Raw genomic sequence first — 14262 nt, forward strand, 5'->3', positions numbered from 1 at the left:
TATAGTAAGGCGTTTTTAGACAAAAAAAACGACCGTGTATAGTAAGGCTTCTTTAGTGGAAAAAAACGACCATGTATAGTAAGGCGTTTTTAGCCCAAAAAAACGACCATGTATAGTAAGGCGTTTTTAGCCCAAAAAAACGACCATGTATAGTAAGGCGTTTTTAGCCCAAAAAAACGACCATGTATAGTAAGGCGTTTTTAGCCCAAAAAAACGACCATGTATAGTAAGGCGTTTTTAGCCCAAAAAAACGACCATGTATAGCAAGGCGTCTTTAGCCGAAAAAAACGACCATGTATAGTAAGGCGTTTTTAGACAAAAAAAACGACCATGTATAGTAAGGCGTTTTTAGCCCAAAAAAACGACCATGTATAGTAAGGCGTTTTTAGCCGAAAAAAACGACCATGTATAGTAAGGCGTCTTTAGCCGAAAAAAACGACCATGTATAGTAAGGCGTTTTTAGACCAAAAAAACGACCATGTATAGTAAGGCATTTTTAGCCCAAAAAAACGACCATGTATAGTAAGGCGTTCTAACCCGAAAAAAACGACCATGTATAGTAAGGCGTTTTTAGACGAAAAAAAACGACCATGTATAGTAAGGCGTTTTTAGCCGAAAAAAACGACCATGTATAGTAATGCGTTTTTAGACAAAAAAAACGACCATGTATAGTAAGGCGTTTTTAGCCGAAAACAAACGACCATGTATAGTAAGCCGTTTTTAGCCCAAAAAAACGACCATGTATAGTAAGGCGTTTTTAGCCGAAAAAAACGACCATGTATAGTAAGGCGTTTCTAGCCGAAAAAAAACGACCATGTATAGTAAGGCGTTTTTAGCCCAAAAAAACGACCATGAGTAAGGCGTTTTTAGCCGAAAAAAACGACCATGTATAGTAAGGCGTTTTTAGCCGAAAATACGACCATGTATAGTAAGGCGTTTTTAGCCCGAAAAAAACGACATCGTATATTAAGGCGTTTTTAGCCGAAAAAAACGACCATGTATAGTAAGGCGTTTTTAGCCGAAAAAAACGCCCATGTATAGTAAGGCGTTTTTAGCCGAAAAAAACGACCATGTATAGTAAGGCGTTTTTAGACAAAAAAAACGACCATGTATAGTAAGGCGTTTTTACCCGAAAAAAACGACCATGTATAGTAAGGCGTTTTAACCCGAAAAAAACGACCATGTATAGTAAGGCGTTTTTAGCCCAAAAAAACGACCATGTATAGGAAGGCGTTTTTAGCCCAAAAAAACGACCATGTATAGTAAGGCGTTTTTAGACAAAAAAAACGACCATGTATAGTAAGGCTTCATTAGCCGAAAAAAACGACCATGTATAGTAAGGCTTTTTTAGCCGAAAAAAACGATCATGTATAGTAAGGCGTTTTTAGCCGAAAAAAACGACCATGTATAGTAAGGCGTTTTTAGCCGAAAAAATGACCATGTATAGTAAGGCGTTTTTCTAGCCCAAAAAAACGACCATGTATAGTAAGGCGTTTTTAGCCTTAAAAAAACGCCTTACTTTACATGGTCGTTTTTTTGGCTAAAGAAGCCTTACTATACATGGTCGTTTTTTTGGGCTAAAAACGCCTTACTATACATGGTCGTTTTTTTCGGGCTAAAAACGCCTTATTATACTATGTCGTTTTTTTCGGGCTAAAAACGCCTTATTATACTGTCGTTTTTTTCGGGCAAAAAACGGCTTAGTATACTATGTCGTTTTTTTCGTGCTAAAAACGGCTTAGTATACTATGTCGTTTTTTTCGTGCAAAAAACGGCTTAGTATACTATGTCGTTTTTTTCGTGCTAAAAACGGCTTAGTATACATGGTCGTTTTTTTTGTCTAAAAACGCCTTACTATACATGGTCGTTTTTTTTCGGGTTAAAACGCCTTACTATACATGGTCGTTTTTTCGGCTAAAAACGCATTACTATACATGGTCGGTTTTTTTGGGCTAAAAACGCCTTACTATACATGGTCGTTTTTTTCGTCTAAAAACGCCTTACTATACATGGTCGTTTTTTTCGGGTTAAACGCCTTACTATACATGGTCGTTTTTTTGGGCTAAAAACGCCTTACTATACATGGTCGTTTTTTTCGGCTAAAGAAGCCTTACTATACATGGTCGTTTTTTTGGGCTAAAAACGCCTTACTATACATGGTCGTTTTTTCGGCTAAAAACGCCTTACTATACATGGTCGTTTTTTTTGTCTAAAAACGCATTACTATACATGGTCGGTTTTTTTGGGCTAAAAACGCCTTACTATACATGGTCGTTTTTTTCGTCTAAAAACGCCTTACTATACATGGTCGTTTTTTTCGGGTTAAACGCCTTACTATACATGGTCGTTTTTTTGGGCTAAAAACGCCTTACTATACATGGTCGTTTTTTTCGGCTAAAGAAGCCTTACTATACATGGTCGTTTTTTTGGGCTAAAAACGCCTTACTATATACATGGTCGTTTTTTTCGGGCTAAAAACGCCTTATTATACTGTCGTTTTTTTCGGGCAAAAAACGGCTTAGTATACTATGTCGTTTTTTTCATGCTAAAAACGGCTTAGTATACTATGTCGTTTTTTTCGTGCTAAAAACGCCTTATTATACTATGTCGTTTTTTTCGTGCTAAAAACGCCTCACTATACATGGTCGTTTTTTTTGGCTAGAAAAACGCCTTACTATACTATGTCATTTTTTTTCGGGCTAAAAACGCCGTACTATACTATGTCGTTTTTTTCTGCTAAAAAAGCCTTACTATACTATGTCGTTTTTTTCGGCTAAAAACGCCTTACTATACTATGTCGGTTTTTTTCGTGCTAAAAACGCCTTACTATACTATGTCGTTTTTTTCGGCTAAAAACGCCTTACTATACTATGTTGTTTTTTTGGGGGTAAAAACGCCTTATTATACTATGTCGTTTTTTTCGGCTAAAAACGCCTTACTATACCATGTCGGTTTTTTTCTGGCTAAAAACGCCTTCCTATACTATGTCGTTTTTTTCGGCTAAAAACGCCTTATTATACTATGTCGTTTTTTTTCGGGCAAAAAACGCCTTACCTATGTCGTTTTTTTCGAGCTAAAAACGCCGTATTATACTATGTCGTTTTTTTCGGTTAAAAAACGCCTTCCTATACTATGTCGTTTTTTTCGGCTAAAAACGCCTTACTATACAATGTCGTTTTTTTCGGCTAAAAACGCCTTACTATACTATGTCGTTTTTTTTCGGGCTAAAAACGCCTTACTATACTATGCCGTTTTTTTTTCGTGCTAAAAACGCCTTACTATATCTATGTCGTTTTTTTCGGCTAAAAACGCCTTACTATACTATGTCGTTTTTTTCAAGCTAAAAACGCCTTACTATACTATGTCGTTTTTTTCGGCTAAAAACGCCTTACTATACTATGTCGTTTTTTCCGGCTAAAAACGCCTTACTATACTATGTCGTTTTTTTCGTGCTAAAAACGCCTTACTATACTATGTCGTTTTTTTCAGCTAAAAACGCCTTACTATACTATGTCGTTTTTTTTGGGCTAAAAACGCCTTACTATACTATGTCGTTTTTTCCGGCTAAAAACGCCTTACTATACTATGTCGTTTTTTTTCGAGCTAAAAACGCCTTACTATACTATGTCGTTTTTTTCGAGCTAAAAACGGCTTACTATATTACTATGTCGTTTTTTTCGGCTAAAAACGCCTTATTATACTATGCCGTTTTTTTCGGTCTAAAAACGCCTTATTATACTATTTCGTTTTTTTCGGGCAAAAAACGCCTTACCTATGTCGTTTTTTTCGAGCTAAAAACGCCGTATTATACTATGTCGTCTTTTTTCGGTTAAAAAACGCCTTCCTATACTATGTCTTTTTTTTCGACTAAAAACGCCTTGCTATACTATGTCGTTTTTTTCGGCTAAAAACGCCTTACTATACTATGCTGGTTTTTTCGGGCTAAAAACGCCTTATTATACTATGTCGTTTTTTTCGGGCAAAAAACGCCTTACTATACTATGTCGTTTTTTTCGGCTAAAAACGCCTTACTATACTATGTCGTTTTTTCTGGCTAAAAACGCCTTACTATACTATGTCGTTTTTTTCGGCTAAAAACGGCTTACTATATTACTATGTCGTTTTTTTCGGGCAAAAAACGCCTTACTATACTATATCGTTTTTTTCGGCTAAAAACGCCTTACTATACTATGTCGTTTTTTCCGGCTAAAAACGCCTTACTATACTATGCCGTTTTTTTCGGCTAAAAACGCCTTACTATACTATGTCGTTTTTATCGGCTAAAAATGCCTTACTATACTATGTCGTTTTTTTTGGCTAAAAACGCCTTACTATACTATGTCGTTTTTTTCGGCTAAAAACGCCTTACTATACCATGTCGTTTTTTTTCGGGCAAAAAACGCCTTACTATACTATGTCTTTTTTTTCGGCAAAAAACGCCTTACTATACATGGTCATTTTTTTTCGTCTAAAAACGCCTTACTATACATGGTCGTTTTTTTCGGCTAAAAACGCCTTACTATACATGGTCGGGTTTTTTCGGCTGAAAACGCCTTACTATACATGGTCGTTTTTTTCGGCGAAAAACGCCTTACTATACATGGTCGTTTTTTTCGGCGAAAAACGCCTTACTATACTATGTCGTTTTTTTCGGCTAAAAACGCCTTACTATACATGGTCGTTTTTTTCGGCTAAAAACGCCTTACTATACATGGTTGTTTTTTTCGGCTAAAATTGCCTTACTATACATGGTTGTTTTTTTCCGCAAAAAACGCCTTACTATACATGGTCATTTTTTTTCGGCTAAAAACGCCTTACTATACATGGTCGGGTTTTTTTCGGCTAAAAACGCCTTACTATACATGGTTGTTTTTTTCGGCTAAAATCGCTTTACTATACATGGTCATTTTTTTCGGCGAAAAACGCCTTACTATACATGGTGGGGGTTTTTCGGCTAAAAACGCCTTACTATACATGGTCGGGTTTTTTTTCGGCTAAAAACGCCTTACTATATATGGTTGGTTTTTTCGGCTAAAATCGCTTTACTATACATGGTTGTTTTTTCGTCTAAAAACGCCTTACTATACATGGTCGTTTTTTTCGTCTAAAAACGCCTTACTATACATGGTCGTTTTTTTCGGCGAAAAACGCCTTACTATACATGGTCGTTTTTTTCGGCTAAAAACGGCGTACTATACATGGTCGTTTTTTTTCGTCTAAAAACGCCTTACTATACATGGTCGTTTTTTTGGTCTAAAAACGCCTTACTATACATGGTTGTTTTTTTCGGCAAAAAACGCCTTACTATACATGGTCGTTTTTTTGGGCCAAAAAACGCCTTACTATACATGGTCGTTTTTTTCGGCTAAAAACGCCTTACTATACATGGACGTTTTTTTCAGCTAAAAACGCTTTACTATACATGGTCGTTTTTTTCGGCCAAAAAACGCCTTACTATACATGGTCGTTTTTTTCGGCTAAAAACGCCTTGCTATACATGGTCATTTATTTTGGCTGTAAAAAACGGCTTACTATACACGGTCGTCTTTTTTGGCTGTAAAAAATTGCTTACTATATATACATAACATATACCATATGTTGACTGAGTCGAGCGGTGGCTGGCGGCGGGGCCATTTTGGCTCAACGGCTGCTTTGCGCGGAGGCGCTTTGCCGCGAGCTCGGTTTGCGTGCGCGTCCTCTCGACTTCCCGCTTGAAAGCCGGAAGCGGCCAACCCGGGTGGCCGCGCGCTGTCCCATGAAAAGATGCACTTTCCAGTCGGTCCTTTTGCCGAAACATTCGTCACCGGATCGCAGCATTTTTTCCGCGTACAACGAATGCCGGGTCACGAAACGGCCCCATGGATGAGATGGCCGAAAGTTGGTCGTTGGCGCTTTGACCTTTCTTTGCTTTTCCTCTGCCTTCTTCTTCTTCGGCCCTGGCGCAGCCGGCGGCTGAGCGTGAGAATGTTGTGCTCCGCCATAAAAACGTGATGGACATCTCACACGTGAGGAGGAGGAAGTGCACATGAAAGGAGAACACACACACTCACACACACACACAGCCATAAAAGAGACGCTCAAGCAGCTGTCATCACTTCGTCACCCTCCGCGACCTTTAACCCACACCCAAACTTTTTCCCAGCTTGTCTGCTCACAGTCAAGCGTGCGTGTGTGTGTATGTGAGATTCTTGACTTCCATATGCAAACAGACAAATGTGTGCGCTCATCTCCTTTTGCTGCCACGCTTCCGGTCTTTGTCTTGGCCTTGGTGGTTGTGGTTTTTTTTTGTCTCCCAGAGAATGTGAAATGGCCACGCGGTGGCACTTTTCGAGGCCGAGCCGCTTTGTCGCCGGCCTCACGTTAGCACCTCGGCTGTTAGCATGTTAGCATCGGAGCTCACCGCTTTCCAAAGTCGGGCCGGATGCTCGCATGCCAAATAAGGGCTCGGCAAGCGGAGATCTCCTTCTTGGGATTCTTGCGATCGTCGCCCACGCCCGTGGAGCAAATCTGCTCCGACGAGCGTTCGTCACGTCGCGAGTCGGTCATGGCCTGAATTCACCCACAGACACGGATCGCGATCACCTCGGTGATTTCTCGGCGCTCTATCGAAGCCAAACTACTTTGAAGTCGCTCCAGACTTTGTGTTTGGCCCGAATGGTTTGACAAGGCGCGCCGCAAGCTCGCAATCGACATTTTGCACATGGGGTTTCGTTTTGATGACTGACCACGCGAATTTTGGACTCGTTTTGCTCGCGCCAAAAGGAGAGCGACGGCAAGCGCGCGCCGGGCCTCGAGCCTGCGCTCCCGCTTCTTGTGAGTTTGTTTTTCTCGTGGCCCTCCTTCCTCCTCATTCCCGCCGGCTTCCTCTTTGCATCTGCCTCCCGCCGACCTTTGACCTCAGCCTCGGTGGGAACCGCGCGCGGACCGAGAGCCGGCGTGACGGTCACGGGGGCAAAGCGCCGCCGCCGAGGCCGTGATGACAATAACAGAACGTCCCCCGTCCGCACCTGCGGGCGCCGCCCCTCCGTCGCGTTCAGCGACACGCAGACCCACACGACGTACTCGCGCGAGACTTCCGGACGTGACGGGGGGGGTGGCCGAGGGCAGGTCAAAGGTCATCGACGAGTCGCTTCCTGCTGGCAAGCGCTCAGCCGTGGCCAACGTTCCTGCCGGCGCGCGTCGGCCCACTGAATGAAAACAACAACGTGCCGTGCCAAAAGAAGGAGCACTGGGGGAGGGGGGGGGACAAAAAAAAGGCTGATGTCCCACCAAGTTATGACAAGAAAGTTGGGGAAAACATTTGAAACCCCGCCCCGAGTTTGACACTTCCTCTAACCCCCCCCGTGGCACCCTCGGCCTTTGTTGAAAGCCCAAACCCGCGAGGCGACTTCCAGTCGTTGGCCTTGGGGGAAATCCATCCGAATGACAAACGCGAGCGGGAGCCGTTAGCGTTAGCGCGGAGCCGTCGTGTGACCAATCGAGTTCTCGCCCCACTTTGGCTTTCGGGGACGTGCACGGAAGTGGCGAGCGGCGAACAAGCTCGCCACGCTCCGCCGCTTAGCCGGAATGTTCCGCGGGTGGTGCCGGTGCAGCGGGTTGTTCTTACGACATCCCCACCCGCCCCCGGCACCACCGCTGGAAAATGGGCGTACGCGCACCTGTCGCCCTCTAGCGGCCGCCGGCACTCTTGCGCGCCCGTCCCTCAACCGACGGAGCGTTGTCCTTTTTGAGTTTGGGACAAAAGCACGGCGGGCTGGTTGTTTTCTTTTTCACGCGCTTTTGCCACCCGAGCGCGAGCGAGCTGAGCCAGAAAGAATCCGAGCGGCGGTGAACCTCAAGCTCGCCGTTCGAGACCAGCGGATACCGGAGGGGCGACCGATCGTCATTGCGCCATCGGTCGCCCCGCGTCGGCAAAGCGCCAACACCGGCGGCGCGCTCAAACGGGAAGCGCACGCCCGCCGCAGCCTTTGGCCCGGGACCGCTGCCGTCTCCCTTCCCCGCTCGCCGCATTTGAACTTTGCTGGAATCTGTGGAATGAGTCCCGGCGCGCCTTTCGATCAACGCCGATTCTCCGATTGCAGCGTTTTGGTGTCGCTCCGCAGCGAGGGCGGGACGGCTCCGTTCTCAGAAGGCGGCCCTGTCGCTTGCTGTTCCGTGGAGTTGCCGCACAGGCGGGGCGGGTCGACTTTTCACATCTACGTTCGCGAGCAAAGTGGGCCGGCTGACAAGCGGGAACAAGCCGTCGCAGCTTTTGGCTTCCCCTCATCAAAGCTTCACTTCTCTTTTTGCGCCGGCAAAGCGAGACGGCGTGAAAGCGCAGCCGCCACCTTTGTAGCCAGCGGAGCCGCAAACGGACTTCGGCCGCGTCCGCCTTGGGGAAGGAGAGCGCGCAAGTACTCGGTGACTACTCGGTGTTGGGATGCTTTTGAGCGCAAAACGGTCACGCTGGCGTTGGCGGCGACCGAGCGTGGCGCCCCGAAATAACGCCAGCGAGCGGAAGAACAGACTCCGCCCCTTCCGCGCTCACCCAAATCGGTGGCAATGGCGATTCATTCCAAAGAAACAAAAAGAGCGGCCTGGTTTCGGTGGCTAAAATTCAAACGCTCCAACGACCGAGGCCAAATAATCCGTCAATGCAAAGAAATCTTTCTTTCCGCCGCGAACGAGCCGGCGCGCGCCGCCGCCGAAACCTTGCCGGCGTGGCTTCTTCGTGTTAAATGAAACGACGCGTGATCAATTGCGAATAGAAGGGAGCCGCGCATCCTCGGCGGGAGGAGTCTGTTCTTCTTGGTCTGCGCCCGCATGACGGTTATACCGCCCCCTGGCGGCCGGGGCAGGCCCTGCGCGAGGAGCGCCCACGTATCCGATCGAAGCGTGAAATCACGCCGCGCATTCTGCTTCCTTCTTGACGTTCCGTCCGATGACGCTGTTGTGTTTTGCGCAATCTTTCGAAAGGGATTTGCAGCCATTTCAGAGCGTTCGGGACGGTGAAGATGCGGCGCCGCTTGCCGCCCCTGCTGGCCGTGCTGTGCGCCGCGGCCGCCGCGTACGGCCACGGCGAATACGAGCGAGGGGACGCCGACGAGGCCTTTTGCAGCTGGACGTGCGCCATCTTCACGCTGCAGTGGCCCGGAGGCTTCTGCCAGGTGACCTTCGACATCGGCGTCGGCATCGGCCGTCGAGTCGCGCGCTCCTTTCGTTCGCTGTTCCCCCTCGTGAGGGAGACGCGAGCCGAGGAAAGTGGGCATTTACGTGTCGCTCCACCGACAATGACAGGAAACAGGAAGTCAAGTTGGTGAAGTGGTGAAAGGCAATCCAGATGGAAGAGAAGTCATGAAGGTGGAAGGAAGGGAGCAGGTTTGGTGCGTGCGCACCATCGAAGAAGGAAGGAAACTAAAATGAAAGAAGGAGCGGGGAGGTCATGAAGGGAGAACGCTTTGAGGAGAGAAAAAGAGGCGCTGTAAGAATCAAACAAGGCACATGTGAGGAACGGAAGCAAGTTGGGAGGAAAGCAGCAGAAGGAAAGGAAGGCCAGATGCATTTGCTTTTCCTCAACAAGGGAAAAAGCTTAGCTGCATTCAAAGTCAAGAGGTCGTGAAGAAAGAGGAGGAAGTCAGGACGTTGGGGAGGTAGTGAAGGAAGGAAGGGAGGAAGAAAAGAAGGAAGGATGGAAGGAAGGAAGAAAGGAAGGGAGGGAGGGAGGGAGGAAGGAAGGAAGGGAGGAAGAAAAGAAGGAAGGAAGGAAGCGAGGAAGGAAGGGTGGAAGGGAGGAAGAAAAGAAGAAAGGAAGGAAGGAAGGAAGGGAGGAAGGAAGGAAGAAAGGAAGGGAGGAAGGAAGGAAGGAAGGGAGGAAGGAAGGAAGAAAGGAAGGGAGGAAGGGAGGAATGAAGGATTGAAGGAAGGAAGGAAGCGAGGAAGGAAGGGAGGAAGGGAGGAAGAAAAGAAGAAAGGAAGGAAGGAAGGAAGGGAGGAAGGAAGGATGGAAGGAAGGGAGGAAGAAAAGAAGGAAGGAAGGAAGAAAAGAAGAAAGGAAGGAAGGAAGGAAGGTAGGAAGGAAGGATGGAAGGAAGGGAGGAAGAAAAGAAGGAAGGAAGGAAGGAGGGAAGGAAGGCAGGAAGGAAGGAAGGAAGGAAGGGAGGAAGGAAGGAAGGGAGGAAGGGAGGAAGGAAGGTAGGAAGGGAGGGAGGGAGGGAGGGAGGAAGGAAGGATGGGAGGAAGGAAGGGGGGAAGGAAGGAAGGAAGGAAGGAAGGAAGGGAGGGAGGAAGGAAGGAAGGAAGGAAGGAAGGAAGGGAGGAAGAAAAGAAGGAAGGAAGGAATGAAGGATTGAAGGAAGCGAGGAAGGAAGGGTGGAAGGGAGGAAGAAAAGAAGAAAGGAAAGAAGGAAGGAAGGAATGAAGGATTGAAGGAAGGAAGGAAGCGAGGAAGGAAGGGTGGAAGGGAGGAAGAAAAGAAGAAAGGAAGGAAGGAAGGAAGGAAGGAAGAAAGGAAGGGAGGAAGGAAGGAAGGAAGGAAGGAAGAGAGGAATGAAGGATTGAAGGAAGGAAGGAAGCGAGGAAGGAAGGGAGGAAGGGAGGAAGAAAAGAAGAAAGGAAGGAAGGAAGGAAGAAAGGGAGGAAGAAAAGAAGGAAGGAAGGAGGGAAGGAAGGAAGAAAGGAAGGAAGGAAGGGAGGAAGGGAGGAAGGGAGGAAGGGAGGAAGGAAGGTAGGGAGGGAGGGAGGAAGGAAGGGGGGAAGGAAGGAAGGAAGGAAGGAAGGGAGGGAGGGAGGGAGGAAGGAAGGAAGGAAGGGAGGAAGAAAAGAAGGAAGGAAGGAATGAAGGATTGAAGGAAGGAAGGAAGGGTGGAAGGGAGGAAGAAAAGAAGAAAGGAAGGAAGGAAGGAAGGGAGGAAGAAAAGAAGAAAGGAAGGAAGGAAGGAAGGGAGGAAGAAAAGAAGGAAGGAAGGAATGAAGGATTGAAGGAAGGAAGGAAGCGAGGAAGGAAGGGTGGAAGGAAGGGAGGAAGAAAAGAAGGATCAAAGGAAGGAAGGAAGGAAGGGAGGAAGAAAAGAAGAAAGGAAGGAAGGAAGGAAGGAAGAAAAGAAGGAAGGAAGGAATGAAGGATTGAAGGAAGGAAGAAAAGAAGGATCAAAGGAAGGAAGGAAGGAAGGGAGGAAGGAGGATGGCAGCACCAAAGCAAGTGAGAGCGAGCCCGTGTCCATGTTAGCAAAAGAAGTTTTGCTTGTTTTTGCTTCTGACCTTGCCGCCGTGTCCGTTTCTTTGTGTCTTTGTCCCGTCTCGTCCCCGGCCAGTCTTTAGACAACGCTTCTCTCTGCCACATTCCCCAGCACGTCGACACCTGGATGATCCACGGCCTGTGGTAAAGCACAAGCGCCGCCCCGTTTTGCACGCGACCGATGATTCGCCGCCCGTTTTGCGAAGAACGTCACGGAAAGCGGTTTGTCGCTCGGCCGGCGTTGCGCTTTGTGTTTTCAGGCCGATGAAGGCGCGGGAATGCTGCAGGTGCTGGCCCATGTTCCTCTCCGACGTGCAGGTGAGCGGCCCGCGACGCGGATGATCTCGCCAGAGCCCGGTTGACCGCCGGCCGTTGCGCAGGAGCTGCGGGAGGCGCTGGAAAACCGCTGGCCGTCTTTGTTGAAAAGTCGATCCGGCTTCCATTTCTGGTGAGAGACGGTCAGAGCGGCGAGGTCAATAGGTCAACGCCCGGCACGCCGCCCGGACGCGTGGTTTGTCGCGCTGCGGTCGGAGACTCGCCGGTAGGCCGGCTTCCCTCGTTGGAAAGGTCTCCCCCCCCCCCCGCCGCGCTACTCGGCGGTTTGACACGGGAAGCCTCCGCGACCCGGGCGGCCCCGAGTGACTTTTGAACAAACGTGCGTCACGGTCCAGACTTGAGCTCGCGGCTCCGTCCGGCGTACCGCAACCGCGCGAGTCGAAGGGACAAAATGGCCGCAGCGTCTTGCGAATCGTCCGACTCCATCTGGGACACGACATGCTCAAGATGTTGTTCAAGAGTCGCCGGCGCTTGCTTGGGAAACATCGCCGACCTTTGGAATGTAAACAACAACCGCCGATGATCCAAACACTCTCAAACAAGTGGCTCTTTAAAAGGAAATCCAGCGGGATGTTGATCCAATTCCATGAAAATGATGTGGCCCGCCGCGTGCTACAAACGCCATAAAAAAAAATCAACATAAAAACCTGACAAAGGCCGCTCTGCGTGTGTGTGCGTGCGTGCCGGCTCGTTCCAGGAGAGACGAGTGGGAGAAACACGGCGCGTGCGCGGCGTGTGTGGAAGGCCTGAATTCTCCGCTCAGATACTTCCAGACTTGCCTCAAACTTCGACAATACTTCGACCTGCACAAGTGAAAACACACACGCATACTCACACTTACTATGACAACACGTCTTCTCAAAGTGCGTGCGCGTGTGTGTCCCAGAGTCCTGGAGGGGGGCGGGATCAGGCCTTCCTGCGATCGAACTTACAAGGTAACAGCTTGATGACGTCATTGCCGTGTTTAAACTTGGTCAGATGTGACTTCTATTTTGTTTTGCTCGCTTCTTTTGCTGACATGACTGCAAAAGTCAACTCGACTTGATTCGTGTATATACACAAATTGCCCGACATCAAACATTGAACTGAATATACAACACTAACTTTTTTTGTTTTACGTAAGGACCAGGCTCTGCCACTGACCTCCTTGGGGATCGTTTATTGAAATAAAGGGGAGGAGAATTTGCGAGCAAACAAAATGGCGGCGGTGGAGGGTTCGGCGCCGCTACACAGTATTGCTAAGAGCATAGTCTATTCCGGGCCAGCAGAGGGCGCTTTCAATTAATCAACGAAACGAGAACCTTTTGCCACATGGCGCCAACACACAAGCGTATTGCGGCCACGTCAAGAAAAAAAACTTCAGCCTATCCCAAAAGTCTCAATTTCAAGTTTTACCATGATACGTTTCACCTTTTAACAGGATAAACTTCATGGAATAAATTTCACACTTTAACATGGTGGTAAAAACAAATGTCAGAGAGTAATTTCAACAGGAAGAAGTGGCTTCCTTCCTTTTGTTTTGTCAAACGTAAAATGGAAAGAAAAAAAGTCGCACTTAAAGTAGCTTGAGTGCTATTTTTTTCTTTTCCTGGTGTGGCAACAGTACAGTTCAGCGGCTTCTGTAGTATGACGGTAAATAACAAAAACACCACAACTAACATTTTCGATTGTTCGGAAAAAAGGAACTTGAAACAGGAAATGATACACACAAGTGTGTGTGTGTGTGTGAGTGCAGCTGGCTGAGGTTCATGATGTGCTTTTTCCTCTCGTTGGTGACAAGTGCGAGATTCAGTGCGTCAAAGACGACCAGGTCAGTTTCCCTTTCTTCTCTGGTGATTCAAGTGAAAGCTTTTTGGATGATTTCACATTGCGCCATCTACTGTCAATGAAGCCCATGAGGATTTGCACACGTTTGACCTCCGCCGAGGGCAAGGTGTCACTGAGGAGTCATGATTTTAGGAGAGCTGATTAATTGGTTATCGTCCCGGCCTGGACGGAGAAACCGGCAAAGGCTCCGGCGGAACATTTTCGGAGACACACTCAGAACAAGCGCTGGGGAAAACGGACGCGTGGTGAAATCAACTATTTAAAAGCCTTTGCGTTTCAAAAGAAAGGCCAAATTCTGAAACTGAGTCAAGAAACTGGGGCACTTTTTCTCAACGCCCCCCCCCCCCCCCCTCCAAGTTGGTTTTGTGTGCTCATGTTCAATGTAAGTGTAAATAATGAAGAGAGCCCATCTTTCAGGAGCGCGAGGTTTGGTTTCAGGTGAAGATCCTTCTGTCTCGCAACTTGACCATCGGCTGCCACGGCCCCGGCGCCGACCGGGCGCCGGGGGCCTCCAAAGGCCACCCCTGCCCGGCCCGGGGAACCTTCTACTTCTTGCCCATCAACCACGAGCGCCCGCTGCAGCCCTGCGGGTGACCTCTCGGCTCCCGACATCGTCGTGGCTAAAACGTGGCCACAACCTGCTAACTCAACATTCCAATTTCATCACATTTCGCATCAAAAGCTGCGATCGGCCCCCGTTCATGCCATTCATCCAGAGCTGAGGCCTTCAAACTCACTCCCGTCACCCCCCCCCCCACCCCCGCCCTTTATTCGCTTGCTATTTTTCCGTTCCGTCATTGGCCTACTTTTGTCTCAATAAAGGGCAACTTTTACCACTTACGTGATTGGAAAGACAAGTCACGTGATTCGCCCTTCCTGCTGCAATC

General features: G+C 47.8%; 1 protein-coding gene across 4 annotated transcripts; it reads left to right on the forward strand.

Annotated features, from left to right (window-relative positions):
* Positions 1-7652: 7652 nt before the first annotated feature.
* rnaset2l (ribonuclease T2, like) lies at positions 7653-14215 on the forward strand. Of its 4 annotated transcripts, none has more exons than XM_086124755.1 (9): positions 7661-8400; positions 8956-9146; positions 11289-11356; positions 11473-11530; positions 11593-11660; positions 12246-12359; positions 12435-12483; positions 13284-13358; positions 13814-14215. In XM_086124755.1, the coding sequence occupies exons 2-9, from the start codon at positions 8994-8996 to the stop codon at positions 13967-13969; spliced, it is 741 nt and encodes a 246-aa protein (XP_085980881.1). In that variant the 5' UTR covers positions 7661-8400; positions 8956-8993; the 3' UTR covers positions 13970-14215. The 4 variants fall into 4 exon arrangements, 3 of the variants coding, with proteins under 3 accessions (XP_085980882.1, XP_085980881.1, XP_085980880.1); XM_086124754.1 differs by having other exon boundaries at positions 7664-8400; positions 13793-14215; XR_015102405.1 differs by having other exon boundaries at positions 7653-8400; positions 12413-13358; positions 13793-13875.
* The last annotated feature ends 47 nt before the right edge of the window (positions 14216-14262 follow it).

The sequence above is a fragment of the Hippocampus guttulatus genome, chromosome 12, assembly GCF_054856545.1.
Source record: "Hippocampus guttulatus isolate MCC_2025c chromosome 12, RoL_Hgut_1.0, whole genome shotgun sequence".
NCBI lineage: Eukaryota > Metazoa > Chordata > Actinopteri > Syngnathiformes > Syngnathidae > Hippocampus > Hippocampus guttulatus.

Excerpts from the sequence above, each read along its gene's own strand:
- rnaset2l (XM_086124754.1), top strand. The coding sequence starts at position 8,994 with ATGCGGCGCCGCTTGCCGCCCCTGCTGGCCGTGCTGTGCGCCGCGGCC. Across the intron at positions 11,531-11,592 it reads TGTTCCTCTCCGACGTGCAG|GAGCTGCGGGAGGCGCTGGA; the intron begins GTGAGCGGCCCG and ends GCCGTTGCGCAG. Across the intron at positions 11,661-12,245 it reads CGATCCGGCTTCCATTTCTG|GAGAGACGAGTGGGAGAAAC; the intron begins GTGAGAGACGGT and ends GGCTCGTTCCAG.